General features: G+C 43.0%; 2 protein-coding genes across 6 annotated transcripts in view; both read right to left on the reverse strand.

Annotated features, from left to right (window-relative positions):
* wwp2 (WW domain containing E3 ubiquitin protein ligase 2) overlaps positions 1–5,045 on the reverse strand; it is a 25,831-nt gene extending 20,786 nt beyond the window's left edge. For 2 of the 3 annotated variants that reach the window (XM_084671924.1, XM_084671922.1), the window contains exons 1-5: positions 4,980–5,045; positions 3,991–4,071; positions 3,381–3,537; positions 3,156–3,277; positions 2,504–2,641 (exon numbers count right to left, since the gene is read on the reverse strand). In XM_084671924.1, coding sequence (XP_084528050.1) covers positions 2,504–2,641; positions 3,156–3,277; positions 3,381–3,537; positions 3,991–4,060 — 487 coding nt within the window. In that variant the 5' untranslated portion in view covers positions 4,061–4,071; positions 4,980–5,045. Of the gene's footprint in view, positions 1–2,503; positions 2,642–3,155; positions 3,278–3,380; positions 3,538–3,990; positions 4,097–4,979 lie in introns of all 3 variants that reach the window. The other variant, XM_084671923.1, reaches the window with a different exon arrangement.
* A 146-nt stretch (positions 5,046–5,191) lies between these two features.
* Positions 5,192–10,409, reverse strand: LOC146258265 (diacylglycerol O-acyltransferase 1-like). 3 transcript variants are annotated; one of them, XM_084672496.1, is made up of 18 exons: positions 9,882–10,409; positions 9,583–9,757; positions 9,312–9,399; positions 8,943–8,983; positions 8,741–8,826; positions 8,532–8,584; positions 8,274–8,379; positions 8,039–8,143; positions 7,749–7,808; positions 7,516–7,619; positions 7,183–7,221; positions 7,001–7,042; positions 6,839–6,883; positions 6,644–6,756; positions 6,492–6,557; positions 6,256–6,343; positions 5,926–5,988; positions 5,192–5,759 (listed from the first exon to the last, which is right to left on the reverse strand). In XM_084672496.1, the coding sequence occupies exons 1-18, from the start codon at positions 9,919–9,921 to the stop codon at positions 5,682–5,684; spliced, it is 1,392 nt and encodes a 463-aa protein (XP_084528622.1). In that variant the 5' UTR covers positions 9,922–10,409; the 3' UTR covers positions 5,192–5,681. The 3 variants fall into 3 exon arrangements, with proteins under 3 accessions (XP_084528622.1, XP_084528621.1, XP_084528623.1); XM_084672495.1 differs by having other exon boundaries at positions 5,192–5,794; positions 9,882–10,406; XM_084672497.1 differs by having other exon boundaries at positions 5,714–5,794; positions 5,899–5,988; positions 9,882–10,408.
* Between the last annotated feature and the right edge of the window lie 8,593 nt (positions 10,410–19,002).

Raw genomic sequence — 19,002 nt, forward strand, 5'->3', positions numbered from 1 at the left:
TTCACTGGTCTGAAACCACAGACCGCTAACATGCTTTTCATTATTTTCTCCAACGCACACATACTTAGTCAAACACATCCACATTCACGGGAGCGATCAGCCTGCATGTGCGATACACACTCAGACCATGACGGCTTCAAACAGCCGTGGTGTTTATAGATCTCCTAATGCAGAGAGGTCGTGAGTGAGAGGGCGAGCCAGCGTGGCAGCCATTACAGGGACCAGTCCTATCTCCCCTGTATGAAAGGCCTGCTTGTGGGGCCAGGCCAAATAAACACCCCGTCCCAGGACCAAGCATTGTGTCATACTCCCCAGAGCTCACTCTCTAATGACATCAGTCTGGGCTGCTGTCGTCGGCTCGCACGCCCCAGCGAGCCCTCATCCCGACGAGCAGACATGAGGAGACAGGCCCCGAGTTTGTTTGTGTTAGCGTGCTTGCTAAGTCGCCGAGTGATTTGGAGAAGATCTCGAAGGTGCATTTTTACCTCCGGTTTACTGAAAATGTACTTCATCAGGTTGTGCCACAATGGCACAGGCCTTGTGTACCACGAAGAGCCAGTGCTTTTTGAGAATCCCCCACCTTATGCACAAATACTCTGCCGCCCACCCCTTCTAACAGTTTGGAGTCCCAAAAACGTTATTTAACAATATTTCCATATGGTTAAAGCAACTTAAATCGACTCTGACATGCATCCTATGTTGATTTTATGTGCTCTGACTACTGTGATGTGTGTGTGTGTGTGTGTGTGTGAACATGGATACAAGCACATGTGTTTATCCATGTTGGTCTATATGTGTGTCAAGGTAAGCTCTGTCTGGATCTGTTTTTCTGCCTCGCAGCACAAAGGTCTGTTTATTGGGGAAAGTGTGTGTGTGTGTGTGTGCATAAGGGCAGTTAATGTGTTGCGGCATTGGGTGTGTGTGTGTGTGTGCTGTGGCAGTGTGTGTCAGAAGGAGAGCCAGGGGATATGAGGGAAAACGTCGAGCTAACAGAAGAGCCTTCAGAGGAGCACAGAGGGCCTTAACACACCTTCCCTTAGAGGCACACACCAGCCTTTATACACTCTGTCCAAACACACGCGTGCATCCCTTGCACACAACCACACAGGACACCCGCAAACACACACACACACACACACACAACATGCGCACAACGCGTGCACACATACATGCGGGCATACCAACTTGCGGGCACACACACAGGCAGAGACACACACATGACAAGCGCATGCACACATTTGCACACACACACACAACCCCATTAAACCTGGCTTCCATAGGCCACACTAAATACCTTTATTCACAGACCCCTCCTTACTGTAAACAACGCAGACACATGAAGACCAACACACACCAAATCTGCAGAAAGCACATATTCATATCCCACCCCCCCCCCCCCCCCCCGCCCCCCACCCACCCAGACCCTGCCTGTGGGGGGAGGAAACCCCACCCCTCCCCTCCCCACCCCTCCCAGTCTCTGATCACAGGGGCCGATTGTCCCTGGTAGCTGAGAGAAACGACTCAATTACACAATTCTGAGAAAGAAATTACACATGAGCATGGTCTCTACTCTGGGAGCAGGATTGACCGTGTGTTGGGGGAGGAGCGTGTGTTTGTAGGGGGGTGAGAGGTGTGTGTGTGTGTGTCTGCAGCAACGTGTGCTCGGGGACTGTACTGGAGACTTTGCAGGCCGTGTTCATTGTAAAGTACAATACACACCTTCATACTGATATGCACACACGCGTGCACCCACCCACACTTGTGCAGCAGAAGCACAGACCCAGCCCTGGCTGGGGCTGGGTCCATTCACGGTGACACACTGAGGTTCTGTGGCATGAAAGGCCCAGTGTGGAGGGCCAAACACAGACGAGGCAGGAAGCTGTCGGCCTGCACTGAACCAGCTCAAGGTTGTTATTCATTATAGACACATATGTTAACCGCCCACTCATAAGGTAATGTGAGGCTTCTCCCCTTGAGAACTACAGGTACAAACAAGAAACAGTGCAGCGCACAAAAATGTTAAAATGTTATGGTAGCTAGCAACTTCGTGGTAAAGTCACAAAGAACAAACTCTTGGTTTTCCCAAATAAGACCAACATATTTCACATGGGTGGAGCCTAGAGACAGACACGGGTGACCAAAAAGCAGTATTGGCAGTTTATACAGAATATAGTACAGTAGAAAAAAGGGTACATGGATCTCTATAGAGTGTTTCTGTTTGCGTAAAAAAACTAACTCAAGAAAGTGGTATGAGGTAGTGTGTGTGTGTGTGTGTGTGTGTGAGTGAGCGTGTGCATGGACGGATGTGCCTGTCTCCCCACTGACTTGCGTAGTGTGTGTATGTACTCAAGTAGAAGTGTGTCTGTGTGTATTAGGGTGTGTGTGTGTATATCCATATGAAAGTGTGTCTATGGCTGTGTGTAAGACTGTGTGTGTGGGTGTGTATCAGTGTGCATAGGTACGAGTGTAAGAGTGAGTGCGAGTGCTGTGAGGCGGGACTTACTGTCTGTTGCAGTGCTGCCATTGGGCAGAGATCCCAGATCAACAGCCATGCCGTCCAGACAGACGTTGAGCTCGCCTCCCGCTACAACCGAGCCTTTGTTCTCCGTCTGCAAGACCAGACTGAGCTGCAGATTCTCCACTGCAGGGAGAGGGGGCCGAGAGAAGGAGGGAGGGATGGGAGGAGGACAGAGCGGGGAGAAGGAGGAAAGTTGAGAAGAGAAAGAAAAATACAGATTTGGGACGGTAACACTGAAAACTGAAAATTTAAGTCTAGACTAAATAGAAATGTGTTGCCATTTCATACAAATATCAGAACGTCTCCTTCCTTATTTCCTATTTTTACAAGAAAAAAGAAAATAAACAACATAAATGAAAGGATCCCTTGTGAGACACGGGAATCTAGTTTATCTGCCAGGTGTGTACCAGTCCTGTACCGCCTCCGGACTCTAACTGGGGTGTTACCGAGTCAGGTAACTGTGTCACATGACTATGTCTAGGACTATTTGAGAAGGGAATCAGTCAGTGTGAGTTAATCAGAGCACTTGGTGACGCAAGGCGGCCTTAGCAGTTCAGTCAGGGCTGTGTGTTTGTGTCCTCCTCCTGCCGCAGTGTGTCCTCAGGGGGTGCGTTTGTGTGTGGAAATGTGTCCTTACTCTTGCCGTGATGCGTCCTGAGGGTGTCCAGGAGGTCAATGGTGGCGCTGCCCAGCAGTTCCTTCCTCAGCGTGTGGCAGCTCCACAGCTTCAAGTCCAGGCGGCTCTGAGGAGTCACGTTCCTGCGCAGCCCAGTGGTACAGAAGACAGTCACCCACACAGGCACGCACACAGACTCAGTCATAACGCTGTAGGAAGCGGCGGAGCGGTGCAGGCTGCGCTCACAGGGTAAGGTCCTCGTTCCACTGCAGCTCCAGGTGCCCGCTGCGCTTTCCTGTCTTCTTGGTCTCACTGGTCAGGCCATCTGCCGTCACCTCCACGAACGAGCTGAGTCTGGAATGACGACTGGGCAGCTTGGGAGACTGTGGCTTAGCTGAGACCACTGGGGCAGAGAGGAGATAGGAAGGTCACGCGTGATGGCCACACAATAGACACATGTACCTGTGGCAAGACATGGACAGACAGCCCGTCTCCTTTGAATCTGAGTTGGACCACGAGCGTATATAAACAGCGCCCTCTAATTGACACCTGGGGGATAAGAACGTTTGCGTTTATCATGGTCGTCCATCCATGTTCCTGGAGAACTAGGTTCCTGTAGGCCCTCACTAGCCATTAATCTAATTATCCAGTTCTGATTTTAAAAAGACTGCTACAAAGCTGGTAAACCATGTCTAGGATGAAGTGAAGACCCTCAGGATAATATCTAGATATAATTGGGAGACAAAGAGTTACATAGAGAGACAACTAAAATGGTACACAGGAGGTAGGAAAGGGAGGCAGATAGAAGTGCTTACACAGAGATCCGTGGGATTGAAGTTTTTAAATGGTTTATTACCTTTCAAGGTCAACTGGGACTTCTCTGTGGTCTGGCTATGGCCAGGTCTGGTCACACTGGCAGCTGCCATGACATCACAGCCTGAGACAGACAGACATTGAGGAATCTGACATAACTGATTTTATCAGTACGTATTCGACATTTGCACTAAAGACTACTAATAAGGAGTATCTTGGACCATGACTAGGTCACCCTTTACTGAATACATCGTAACCTGCTACGATGGACAACGCTGACCTTTATCATTGTTAATTTGACCGTTAATTCCAATTCTGCCTTATTGAATAAATACTGGATGCATAACATTTGTCCTTAAAGATGTAGCCTGGTGGTCTGAATAGACGAAACACAATATACGTTCTTGCCTGCAAAGCTATTTGCATGTCTTCGACAACATTGTTCGTTTTTCTATCTGGCAAGTTCCTTTTCATATTTAATGATGGCTCGGCTGAAAATATAATTTCCCAATTTGCACAGCTCTAATATGTGGGTGGAACTGTGTAAGTAGTTAGCCAAACAATAACATTTTAAAGATAAGCGCTATTTAGCTTGTACCGCTAATGCTACTTGCTAGGTAGCTATATGGAGCTTATGAAGGTGATGATAAACATTTTTGAAGCTGCACCGCGAAGAGGTACATTATTCTGATGCAGGTCGCTGACTATATTTTGGTAGCCATCTAAATATACAACTATCTTGTTAGCATAGGAAATGCTGACCGATCTTTACTGATCAAACACCAAATACTTTGTTCTCCGCTTTATTAAATACCCATTGGCTGCGCACAAAAACAAACACGGAAGACGGAGAATTTTACCAGCTGATGCTAAGCTAGGCTATAGGTTTGAGGGCTTTAAAAGGACATACTGATAATGATCCTTAACGTTGTAAACAGACCTATATAAAGGGATACACTTGAAGACACGGCACACATCCCATCATATTATATTTTATGTCATTGACACGTTCCCTATACGTCCCCCCCATACCTTTTTCAGCTGTGGTCCACTGGTATCGCTAGTTAACTTTCATTTCCGCCTCAATGACACTGTCACGTGATTCTCAGTAGTCGTAACGCAATGAATTGTGGATACAAATATTATTTCAGATATTTATCAGTTTATTGAAATCGTTTTCTAGAAACAAATCTTTTTTTTTAATGAATCAACATGAAATAATCAAATGTAAAGTGCAAATTATCAATAACATCAACAATACACCATATTTGAATTCTAATGGACTATGTTTTTAATACAACATATACAAAATATACATAATTCACACACTTCATAAATCATGACATTAATTTCGAAAACATTTACAAGTCGTATACTATGTATACTCTGACTGTTGTAGTCATTTCTTATTGTACGTGTTTTATCTTGTATTTGTCTGTATTTTGCTATGTTTTGTATTGCGCTATGGACCGTTTTTTGTGTGTCCGGAATAAAGAAATAATAATAATATGTATACCCCATGACAACCGAAACCCAACTAGTGGAGTTAACAATTTATCAATCACAGTGCGTTGGCTGAACAATATTCTATTATTAGACTGATAACTGGGCTTGTGTATGGTCTATCATGGACATTCCCTTGCCTTGTGGAGGAGGTCTGTTCACGTGGCAATGGTTGCAGGCAGCCCTGGACGACACCGACCGAAACGATGGTGATGATGACTGACGTAGTTGTCATGGAAATAGGTCATGACAGCAAGAGGAGGGCCCAGTAACAGGCAAAGCCATACCATGCCGTTGCCATAGTTTCCCCTAAAATATGGTTCCAGGCAGACAGATACCAGAAGCTATCAGGAGAAAAGGACAGACATGAAATAGATCTTGACCACAAACTTATATCAATTATCTTTGTCATGTGGCATGTCTAGCTCCTAATTAAAATAATCATTACCCGCTATGTTGGTGAACTGTGCCTCACCTCAAAGACCATCATGAGGAAGATCCACAGACGACAGTTGTGCAGTGGCAGAGCCACCATATACTGTGAGTCACAGAAGGAAACATCAATCAGAACCTTCTCCACACATTTCTGAAGAAAGGGTTCTTTCTAGTTTAGTCTCTCTGCATTCACTTTAGTGTCAGGAAACATTCAAACGAACAGATCACAAATCATTCTGTGCTGGTTTCAGTCACATGTACATCCCTCCGATCCTGTCACACCACTGTCCCAAATACATGCAGATGGTCCTACGTACGAACATGTCTCTATATCCAAATATTTTTCTGGACTGTATGTTTGTAATCCCACCTCACACAAGGCAGCTGCCAGCAGGAACACCAGTACCTCTGCCTGCTTTGGAGACACTTTGTGTCTCAGCAGTGGCGTGTACAGATGTCTTCATATGTGTGATAGAGACAGTCATTCAAAAGATAAACAGAGAGGAAAAAACCAAAATAAAGTGAATGACAGCGGAAAACTGGATGTGAAACCTCTTTTAGATACTGTGGTAGACTAGGCCTATTAGAGACACTTGTAACTTGTACCTGTTTTTCCATTTTTCAAATGGGAGAATCCAGTTTCTCCAGAAACTAGCCAGTGTTTGAGCATTCCTGGAACGGAATAGAGGGCATTAATCTTTCAAAGCCACATACAAGTAGACAGAAGCAATCTGAGGGTATGCAGGAATGTAACTGACCACCAATCCCCATAGAACTTGCGGTCCCCAAAACACAACAGTTCAGCGCAGAAATTCAAGTAGGAGTGAGTGAACAGGAAGAAGAATAGGAGCCACAGGAAATGCGCAGGGGCCTGTCAATGAAATTGGACTGTTACCATGGTTACCGTCTCTTTTTTAGAGGACAAGAAAAACAATAACATATAACACCCTTACCACAAGCCCCACCAACATTCCAACCTGACCGGTGAGGTCCATATTCTGTAGAAAGGAAATGTGTTTCAATTGTGTGGAGAAAGTTGGGTTTATATTTATTTTGTGTGCACTGACTGTAAAGCTTTCAGTGTGAAGAAGACATGTTTAATATGGTTCACTCACAGAGAAATAGTTGTCTGACTGCTGGAAAAGGGGTGTCACCCACTGGGAGATACACAAATACACTCAAAAATTCAGAACGAATACAAATGAATAGACTACAAATGAGTGGTAAATGTGGCATGTGGCTTTGACTATCAACAAAACACATACACCCTAATGTAATAGCTTGAAGTACACATTACCTGTTGGACGATTCCAACCATAATCTGTGTCAGGAGCACCTGGAAGGACAGGCTGTTACCATGGAGAAGCTGCTTGTACTGTTAAAACATCGATTCAACCTGGAACAGCAATTTCAGGAGGCTACCTGGAGAATGTGTCTGGTTTTATTTTTGTAAAAAAAAAAAACATGCTTTATCTGTTTTGTGTGTTATTTTTATGGTCTGGAAGACTTCCCAATAACTGTTAATAACTCGCTTCATAATTAAATGATAAATAAAGCAACACTCTCTGGGATGGTAAAGCAAGACGCTGCAGGTAGTGAAAAGGCCTGGTTATGTCAAATCTGGTCTCACCATCTCCATCAACCTATGCAGCAAGATGTTGATGCGGACCCCAGGTGTGGAGGGGAACTCTCTCTGGTAGCACAGAGTAGGCGCCAGAAGGAAGTAGTACAGGTCTGACAGGAAGTAGAATGTTACAGACAGCATTAAGCATATTAGGTACAGGAACCTGTTTTAAACAGACACCTTAACACACATTAACCATAAATACTGTATAATATTCAGACAATAATAACGGTTCTCACGTTTAATTGTTAGGTGTTCCGGGTGTTCCTCTGTCAGCAGTATGCTTCTCTTTTCCATTCCTAAAAATAAATAAAAACAGAAAAAGAAGAGACATTTCTGAAATGAACAAGATCACATTATCAGCAGCTATCAAACAGGTTAACCTTTTATAGTCATGAGAATGAACTTAAAAGTCTCTACAGAACCATTCGTGAAACTGGATTATTTATTAGGCAAACTACTCTGTTATATCAATAACCTCTAAGGGGTAGACTACTGTGCTGTAGACTAGGTCCCTCATCAGACAGACCTGGACAGATCACATGATCCTGACGGTACCATCTGTTGGTCTCCTGGTAGGAGTACAGCTTGAGACCCAGTGTGATGTAGCTCCACAGAGAGAAGAACGCGCCCCCTAGCGGACACATAGGTTACCTTTCAAAGGACAAACAGCACCTCCGGAAAATTCAAAGGTAAGTTACTGTGCGTGTGTGTGTGTGTGTGTGTGTGTGTGTATGAGAGAGATATTCAAGTATTTAAAGCACCTGTGGATATTGAGCTGTCATGCAGAATTACAAGAGAAGGAAAGAGAGCCAGCAGTCCCAGGTTTGCCAGGTGCAGCCCGTGGCCTGCGCTGGAGGACAGCCTACCCTGTCGAAGAATCATACACCTAATTCTTGCCTTGTATGGGGTAGGGTTAGGAATGTGTTTGTGTGGGATAGGGTTCGAAGCGTGTTTGTGGAGGATAGGGTTGGGAAGGTGTATTTGTGTGGGTCAGGGGTGGAAATGAAGAATAATCTCACCTTCTGCAGTCTCCTCTCCAGTAGCAAAGCTGTGATCGCAAACATGTTAGCAGCTGCACGTGAGAGGATGCAGGAAACAGGGAAGAAAGAGAGGAGAGGGGGGGGGGAGATTTGTCTTTATCTGAACCCGGGGAAGAAGGCCATTGTCGTAATCCCTGTTTGGGTTTTTATATACAGACAGTGGTGGTGTTTATGACGCCCTCACCCACCCAGTATAAGGTTGAAAGATGGCCAGTTGTAGTTGTCCTGCATGAGGTGCTCCAATACCTTCCTCAGGTCAATCAGGAAACCATGTCTAGTCAGTAAAGATTGATGAGGGGGAAAAACAGGTTACATATGCATCTGTGTGTTTGTGTGTGTGTGTGTGTGTGTGTGTGTTTACATAGGTTGGGGAACGGGTCTCCTACTCACTGTATAAAGTTCTCCAGGAAGAGATGGGCGTGAGTCAGGATCTGAAAAACACACAACACAGGTGTTACAGAGAGAGGAAGAGAGAGAGAGATAGAGGGAGAGAGATAGAGAGGGAGACAGAGAGAGATACAGGGAGAGGAGAGAGACAGAGAGAGAGAGAGAGAGAGAGAGAGAGAGAGAGAGAGAGAGAGAAGGGGGAGAGAAGGGGAGAGAGGGGAGAGAGAGAGAAGGGGGAGAGAAGGGGGAGAGAGGGAGAGAGAGAGAAGGGGGAGAGAGGAAGAGAGATAGAGATAGATAGAGACAAAGAGAGAAGGTGGAGAGAGAGAGACAGAGTGAAAGAGAGAGAGAGAGAGAGAGGGAGAGGCCTACCAAGAGGATGATGATCCAGTTGAGGATGCCTCTGTAGTTGGTGAAGCAGCTGCTGGAGCTCAGCAGGGAGTCTTGGACACTGTGGCAGCTGGAGTCAAACGACAGCCGTCAGTCTCATGTTGACACGCTTCTAAACCTCCAACCACTTTCCCCCTTCTCTGACTGTATATTTATTCCATCCATCCAGTCGTGTCTCTGATCTCGATGTAGTGAAAGGGTCTGATTTAAGGGCACTGGTTGTACTTGTGGCTGTATAAGTGTGTGACCGTACCACAGCATGTCCATATCTGAATGAGGTTCAGAGGCGTCAGGGTCACAGCTGGTGTTACTGTGGTAGAAGAGGTACGCTTCATCATCTTCGGTCTCTGGTGAGGAGGGGGAGGAAGAGATTTGAGGTTGGTCTATTCCAGACATGTCAGCCTGCCTTCGTGCAGCTAGGTCATCACCTGCACATTACAAACACACAAAATAATTTTGAGGAAAATGCTTTCCAATGAAGGACACCAATGCATCTCATCACGTACTTAATGAATGATAATATAGTATGTATGTTCATGTAATAATGTCCACCGGTATACGCCCGCACTAATGGCTCGTCGTGGATTAACATTGATAGTCTTCGGTTCCACAGAGACTTCCAAGGTGATGTACAGACATTCACTGCGCCAATATCTCCTCCTAGATGAGACTCAGAATAACGATGAACTGAGTCATCTATCAGTCCATATATCTGTCAACAATTTGCTTAAATAGCCCATGGCTAATCAAATAAAATACATTTTGATTGTATAACTTTAGATTTGTGTATACAAACCGCAGGGGGAATGGACGAAACGTTTATGGATGAATAAAACCATTTCTGAACGAAAGTAAACGAGTTGTCTGGATATTGACTGCACATGATTTTCCTTACCACAGTCAGAAATATTTACGGTGCAGAAACTGACCACGGGAGACTCGTTATGGTTAAGGATGATCGATACTGCTGTCATTGTCCGTCTTTCATCATATGTAAATACGCTTATATAGATCATCATCACGGAAATATTAAAATACCTGCTTTGGTAGTCTCGACCCGGCCCTTTCTATGTCTGTTCCGATATCCGACACTCCGGCTTGGAGGACGACGGGGCCGGATCCAGGGGGGGGCTGGGGTGGGCTGCGCCCCCCCAGATTTCTGCCGCGCCCCCCCCCCCCCCCCCCAAGCTCCTTCTGACTTCAGCCAAAATGGTTACAAACGTACGTTTGCCGATATAAGTTAAATCAACCTCGAATCTCTTGCCACTCACTTGTTCTCGAAGTTATTGTTTATCGGTCTTTTGTGGAGGGCTTTTGACGAATAGTAAAGTGTAGCATTGGTGTTTAATGTTAGACACTGGAATGTAATACTTCTATTTCAGTTGTAAGCTTTATTTGAGATAGGCCTACACGGATTAAAGACGTTAACAGTGGTCGCTTCTTTTAGCTTCGTTAGCCATCGATTCTTGCGTGCATGTTTGTACCTACAAAGAAAAACCTTTTATCATGCATCGATTCCTGATCCCAAACCATCTACTACTGCCCCAGCGACAAGGGATATTAAACTCATACTCCAGAGCAGGCAGAGCCTGCTGGTCCGAGTGGAATCACTTCCCTGTCTTTCGGTACCAACGTTACCGCTGCTGGGTGAAGGCGAGCATGGTTTGAATCGAATGCGGCCTGTTCTGCAAACGTACCCCATGCGCATTTTCATCCAAGGTCCTAGGCATCGCTCTCAAACTTGGTTAGAATACTCAGTCAAGCTACATGCCTGTTTCTGCTTCCCCTGTCGACAATTTGGAGCCAGAAATGATAAAGGCCGCGTTTCCCAGATTCGAACGTTCTTAAGGATTTAAGAAGGCTCTTAAGAAGGGTTCGGCTAAGAAGGAGTGCTAAGATAGGGGTGTTTCCCAGACACGTTCTTAACTGCCTTCTTAAAATCCCGCCAAAGAAGCCTCTTAAGAAGCTCTTAGTGGGAGCTGTCCACCGCCGTGGTGTTGAAACTAAATCAATCGATGCCAGGAAAATCGATCACCCACCACTTTATCAGCGCACGAATCACACACAACACCGTGTAAGGCCGTAATCATAATACATATTGCGGGGACACATCCCCCCCACTATTCAAATCTGGTCAAAATGTCCCCCCCAATATATTGATATAAAAATATAAATGTTCTACGCTACGACAGGCAACCACGCACGCAGTCAGAAATTATCATAAAAAATGTAATTCGTACCCCCCGATGTTGACTCCATGGCTACGGCCTTGAGCCCTATACATGATAGTTGATGTGTGGTGGTAGTGGTAGTGGTAGTGGGTTTATTGTTGGGAGTAGTCCACTTGCGTGGACTTCAGCAACGCCTTTATATATAGACTGAGGTGGAGCCTCGATCTCTTGATGAGGTTCCAGCCGAGTTCAATTACACCTGTCAGTTTCCCAGATTTCTGTGAAATACCACAGGGTTGTTGATGTTTTTATATCTAACGTCAACTCATGCAGATGCCGAATGTTTGTGAAAACGTAATGAGTGATAGTAATGATGATTCATTTTATTTATGTAGCTACAGGAACACATGAGCAATTATTTATTTTTATATCGTTATTTTTCTTATTATGCTATTATTTTTCTTGCGTCAGTGTTCTGCAGCTGTGGGCGCACATTTATCATCACGCATGGTTTTAGTATTCCTTTGAGTGTCAGATATAACTTTCCCTGACGCGGCTGCAGTGAGCGTTTGGTCGCTAAGAAGGCTGTTAAGAGTGGGTCAGGCTGATCTTACATTTCCTTCTTAGTGAAAGATCTTCTTAAGCTAAGAATGAATCTGGGAAACACGTACTTCTTTCACGGCGCTCTTAAGAGCGCTCCTAAGAAGGTTTCAGCGCTTAAGAGCTTCTTAAGGAATCTGGGAAACGCGGCCAAAGACATCACCTTCATAGACAAAGTTTTTACCAATTGGAAAACAGCAGCGGTTTATTTTAAATAGAGCTCAAAAAACTATTTTGCTCTCAAATGAATGCCCAAAAATGTTGTGAGGGATCCTGTCCAGAATCAGATCGAACCGAGGATATGTCATGGGTTTGGGTTAAGCCCCGAATGTGTATAACGTCTGGCTCCGTGCCTGATTAACACTTGGATCGTTAAGTAGACTCAAAAACAAGAAAATAATGGTTAGATAAAGAATTATACGACCCCCTTCCGTAATCATAATGCCCCCCCAGAAATGTTCACTGCCCCCCCAGTCAAATCAGGCTGCATCCGGCCCTGGAACACACATTCTTAAAACATTTTTTTTTGTGGGTCACACATTCTGACGGCCGTCAGAAATGGTGACCTGTGCGGTAGGCCTAATGGCTCTATGAGGACTCTAAATCAGAAACAACGGCTCAACATTAGTGTGAATCGATTAAATAACTACCCCAAACGATCTTTCGAAATGTTAACACCTTTAGGAAGCAGTTACGGTGGGAACACACATTCTTAAAACATGTTTTTTTTTGTGGGTCACACATTCTGAAGGCCATCAGAAATGGTGACCTGTGTGGTAATGGCTCTATGACGACTCTAAATCAGAAACAACAGCTCAAGATTAATGTGAAACGATTAAATAACTACCCCAAACCATCTTTGGAAGTTTTAATACCGGCCCCCGGTATTAAACCGACCACCGACCACCGACCTCGGTGGTAATGGCTCTATGACGACTCTAAATCAGAAACAACAGCTCAAGATTAAGGTGAAACGATTAAATAACTACCCCAAACCATCTTTGGAAGTTGTAATACCTTTGGGAAGCAGTTACAGAGGGAACACGCATTCTTAAAACATTCTTTTTTTTGTGGGTCACACATTCTGACGGCCGTCAGAAATGGTGACCTCAGTGGTAATGGCTCTATGCTGACTCTAAGTGAGAAAAAAATGCTCCATATTACTGTGAATCGATGAAATAACTACCCCAAACCATCTTTGAAAGTTTTAATACCATTGGGAAGCAATTATGGTGGGAACACACATTCTTAAAACATCTTTTTTTTTGTGTGGTTCACATATGACGGCCGTCAGAAATGGTGACCTCGGTGGTAATGGCTCTATGACGACTCTAAATCAGAAACAACAGCTCAAGATTAATGTGAATCGATTAAATATCTACCCCAAACCATCTTTGAAAGTTTTAATACCTTTGGGAAGCAGTTACAGTGGGAACAAACATTCTTAAAACATCTTTTTTTATTATTGTGGGTCACACATTCTGACGGCCGTCAGAAATGGTGACCTCGTTGGTAATGGCTCTAAGACGACTCTAAATCAAAAGCAACGGCTCCAGATGAATGTGAATCGATTAAATAATTACCCCAAACGATCTTTCGAAATGTTAATACCTTTGGGAAGCAGTTACGGTGGGAACACACATTCTTAAAACATCTTTTTTTATTATTGTGGGTCACACATTCTGACGGCCGTCAGAAATGGTGACCTGTGCGGTAATGGCTCTATGACGACTCTAAATCAAAAACAACAACTCAAGATTAATGTGAATCGATTAAATAACTACCCCAAACCATCTTTGAAAGTTTTAATACCTTTGGGAAGCAGTTACAGAGGGAACACGCATTCTTAAAACATCTTTTTTTATTATTGTGGGTCACACATTCTGACAGCCTTCAGAAATGGTGACCTGTATAGTAATGAATCTATGACGACTCTAAATAAAAAACAACGGCTCAAGATTAGTGTGGATCGATGAAATAACTACACTAAACATTTTTTGAAAGTTTTAATACCTTTGGGAAGCAGTTACGGTGGGAACACACATTCTTAAAACATCTTTTTTTATTATTATGGGTCACACATTCTGACGGCCGTCAGAAATGGTGACCTGTGTGGTAATGGCTCTATGACGACTCTAAATCAAAAACAACGGCTCAAGATTAGTGTGAATCGATGAAATAACTAAACTAAACCATCTTTGAAAGTTTTAATACCTTTGGGAAGCAGTTACGGTGGGAACACACATTCTTAAAACATATTTTTATTATTATTGTGGGTCACAAATTCTGACGGTCGTCGGAAATGGTGACCTCGGTGGTAATGGCTCTATGCTGACTCTAAGTAAGAAAAAATGGCTCGGGATTAATGTGAATCGATAAAATAATTACCCCAAACGATCTTTCGAAATGTTAATACCTTTAGGAAGCAGTTACGGTGGGAACACACATTCTTAAAACATCTTCTTTTTTTATTGTGGGTCACACATTCTGACGGCCGTCAGAAATGGTGACCTGTGTGGTAATGGCTCTATGCTGACTCTAAATCAGAAACAACGGCTCCATATTAATGTGAATCGATTAAATAACTACCCCGAAGGATCTTTCGAAATTGTAATACCTTTAGGAAGCATTTACAGGGGAACACAAATTCTTAAAACATCTTTTATTTGGTGGGTCACACATTCTGACGGCCGTCAGAAATGGTGACCTGTGTGGTAATGGCTCTATGACGACTCTAAATAAAAAACAACGGTTCAAGATTAGTGTGGATCGATGAAATAACTACACTAAACCAACTTTGAAAGTTTTAATACCTTTGGGAAGCAGTTACGGTGGGAACACACATTCTTAAAACATCTTTTTTATTATTGTGGGTCACACATTCTGACGGCCGTCAGAAATGGTGACCTCGTTGGTAATGGCTCTAAGACGACTCTAAATCAAAAGCAACGGCTCCAGATTAATGTGAATCGATTAAATAATTACCCCAAACGACCTTTCGAAATGTTAATACCTTTGGGAAGCAGTTACGGTGGGAACACACATTCTTAAAACATATTTTTATTATTATTGTGGGTCACAAATTCTGACGGTCGTCGGAAATGGTGACCTCGGTGGTAATGGCTCTATGCTGACTCTAAGTAAGAAAAAATGGCTCGGGATTAATGTGAATCGATAAAATAATTACCCCAAACGATCTTTCGAAATGTTAATACCTTTAGGAAGCAGTTACGGTGGGAACACACATTCTTAAAACATCTTCTTTTTTTATTGTGGGTCACACATTCTGACGGCCGTCAGAAATGGTGACCTGTGTGGTAATGGCTCTATGCTGACTCTAAATCAGAAACAACGGCTCCATATTAATGTGAATCGATTAAATAACTACCCCGAAGGATCTTTCGAAATTGTAATACCTTTAGGAAGCATTTACAGGGGAACACAAATTCTTAAAACATCTTTTATTTGGTGGGTCACACATTCTGACGGCCGTCAGAAATGGTGACCTGTGTGGTAATGGCTCTATGACGACTCTAAATAAAAAACAACGGTTCAAGATTAGTGTGGATCGATGAAATAACTACACTAAACCAACTTTGAAAGTTTTAATACCTTTGGGAAGCAGTTACGGTGGGAACACACATTCTTAAAACATCTTTTTTTATTATTGTGGGTCACACATTCTGACGGCCGTCAGAAATGGTGACCTCGTTGGTAATGGCTCTAAGACGACTCTAAATCAAAAGCAACGGCTCCAGATTAATGTGAATCGATTAAATAATTACCCCAAACGACCTTTCGAAATGTTAATACCTTTGGGAAGCAGTTACGGTGGGAACACACATTCTTAAAACATATTTTTATTATTATTGTGGGTCACAAATTCTGACGGTCGTCGGAAATGGTGACCTCGGTGGTAATGGCTCTATGCTGACTCTAAGTAAGAAAAAATGGCTCGGGATTAATGTGAATCGATAAAATAATTACCCCAAACGATCTTTCGAAATGTTAATACCTTTAGGAAGCAGTTACGGTGGGAACAAACATTCTTAAAACATTTTTTTTGGGGGGGTCACACATTCTGACGGCCGTCAGAAATGGTGACCTGTGTGGTAATGGCTCTATGACGACTCTAAATCAAAAACAACGGCTCAAGATTAGTGTGAATCGATGAAATAACTAAACTAAACCATCTTTGAAAGTTTTAATACCTTTGGGAAGCAGTTACGGTGGGAACACACATTCTTAAAACATATTTTTATTATTATTGTGGGTCACAAATTCTGACGGTCGTCGGAAATGGTGACCTCAGTGGTAATGGCTCTATGCTGACTCTAAGTAAGAAAAAATGGCTCGGGATTAATGTGAATCGATAAAATAATTACCCCAAACGATCTTTCGAAATGTTAATACCTTTAGGAAGCAGTTACGGTGGGAACACACATTCTTAAAACATCTTCTTTTTTTATTGTGGGTCACACATTCTGACGGCCGTCAGAAATGGTGACCTGTGTGGTAATGGCTCTATGCTGACTCTAAATCAGAAACAACGGCTCCATATTAATGTGAATCGATTAAATAATTACCCCAAACGACCTTTCGAAATGTTAATACCTTTGGGAAGCAGTTACGGTGGGAACACACATTCTTAAAACATATTTTTATTATTATTGTTGGTCACAAATTCTGACGGTCGTCGGAAATGGTGACCTCGGTGGTAATGGCTCTATGCTGACTCTAAGTAAGAAAAAATGGCTCGGGATTAATGTGAATCGATAAAATAATTACCCCAAACGATCTTTCGAAATGTTAATACCTTTAGGAAGCAGTTACAGTGGGAACAAACATTCTTAAAACATTTTTTTGGGGGGGGGTCACACATTCTGACGGACGTCAGAAATGGTGACCTGTGTGGTAATGGCTCTATGACGACTCTAAATAAAAAACAACGGCTCAAGATTAGTGTGGATCGATGAAATAACTACACTAAACCATCTTTGAAAGTTTTAATACCTTTGGGAAGCAGTTACGGTGGGAACACACATTCTTAAAACATCTTTTTTTATTATTGTGGGTCACACATTCTGACGGCCGTCAGAAATGGTGACCTCGTTGGTAATGGCTCTAAGACGACTCTAAATCAAAAGCAACGGCTCCAGATTAATGTGAATCGATTAAATAATTACCCCAAACGACCTTTCGAAATGTTAATACCTTTGGGAAGCAGTTACGGTGGGAACACACATTCTTAAAACATATTTTTATTATTATTGTTGGTCACAAATTCTGACGGTCGTCGGAAATGGTGACCTCGGTGGTAATGGCTCTATGCTGACTCTAAGTAAGAAAAAATGGCTCGGGATTAATGTGAATCAATAAAATAATTACCCCAAACGATCTTTCGAAATGTTAATACCTTTAGGAAGCAGTTACGGTGGGAACAAACATTCTTAAAACATTTTTTTTGGGGGGGTCACACATTCTGACGGCCGTCAGAAATGGTGACCTGTGTGGTAATGGCTCTATGACGACTCTAAATCAAAAACAACGGCTCAAGATTAGTGTGAATCGATTAAATAACTAAACTAAACCATCTTTGAAAGTTTTAATACCTTTGGGAAGCAGTTACGGTGGGAACACACATTCTTAAAACATATTTTTATTATTATTGTGGGTCACAAATTCTGACGGTCGTCGGAAATGGTGACCTCAGTGGTAATGGCTCTATGCTGACTCTAAGTAAGAAAAAATGGCTCGGGATTAATGTGAATCGATAAAATAATTACCCCAAACGATCTTTCGAAATGTTAATACCTTTAGGAAGCAGTTACGGTGGGAACACACATTCTTAAAACATCTTCTTTTTTTATTGTGGGTCACACATTCTGACGGCCGTCAGAAATGGTGACCTGTGTGGTAATGGCTCTATGCTGACTCTAAATCAGAAACAACGGCTCCATATTAATGTGAATCGATTAAATAATTACCCCAAACGACCTTTCGAAATGTTAATACCTTTGGGAAGCAGTTACGGTGGGAACACACATTCTTAAAACATATTTTTATTATTATTGTTGGTCACAAATTCTGACGGTCGTCGGAAATGGTGACCTCGGTGGTAATGGCTCTATGCTGACTCTAAGTAAGAAAAAATGGCTCGGGATTAATGTGAATCGATAAAATAATTACCCCAAACGATCTTTCGAAATGTTAATACCTTTAGGAAGCAGTTACAGTGGGAACAAACATTCTTAAAACATTTTTTTGGGGGGGGGTCACACATTCTGACGGACGTCAGAAATGGTGACCTGTATAGTAATGAATCTATGACGACTCTAAATAAAAAACAACGGCTCAAGATTAGTGTGGATCGATGAAATAAATACACTAAACCATCTTTGAAAGTTTTAATACCTTTTGGAAGCAGTTACGGTGGGAACACACATTCTTAAAACATCTTTTTTTATTATTGTGGGTCACACATTCTGACGGCTGTCAGAAATGGTGACCTCGTTGGTAATGGCTCTAAGACGACTCTAAATCAAAAGCAACGGCTCCAGATAAGTGTGAATCGATTAAATAACTACCCCAAAGGATCTTTCGAAATTGTAATACCTTCAGGAAGCAGTTACGGTGGGAACAAACATTCTTAAAACATCTTTTTTTTTTGTGGGTCACACATTCTGACGGCTGTCAGAAATGGTGACCTCGTTGGTAATGGCTCTAAGACGACTCTAAATCAAAAGCAACGGCTCCAGATAAGTGTGAATCGATTAAATAACTACCCCAAAGGATCTTTCGAAATTGTAATACCTTCAGGAAGCAGTTACGGTGGGAACAAACATTCTTAAAACATCTTTTTTTTTTGTGGGTCATACATTCTGACGGCCGTCAGAAATGGT

The sequence above is a fragment of the Hypomesus nipponensis genome, chromosome 14 (assembly GCF_054491055.1).
Source record: "Hypomesus nipponensis isolate SF chromosome 14, ASM5449105v1, whole genome shotgun sequence".
NCBI classification, from domain to species: Eukaryota; Metazoa; Chordata; class Actinopteri; order Osmeriformes; family Osmeridae; genus Hypomesus; species Hypomesus nipponensis.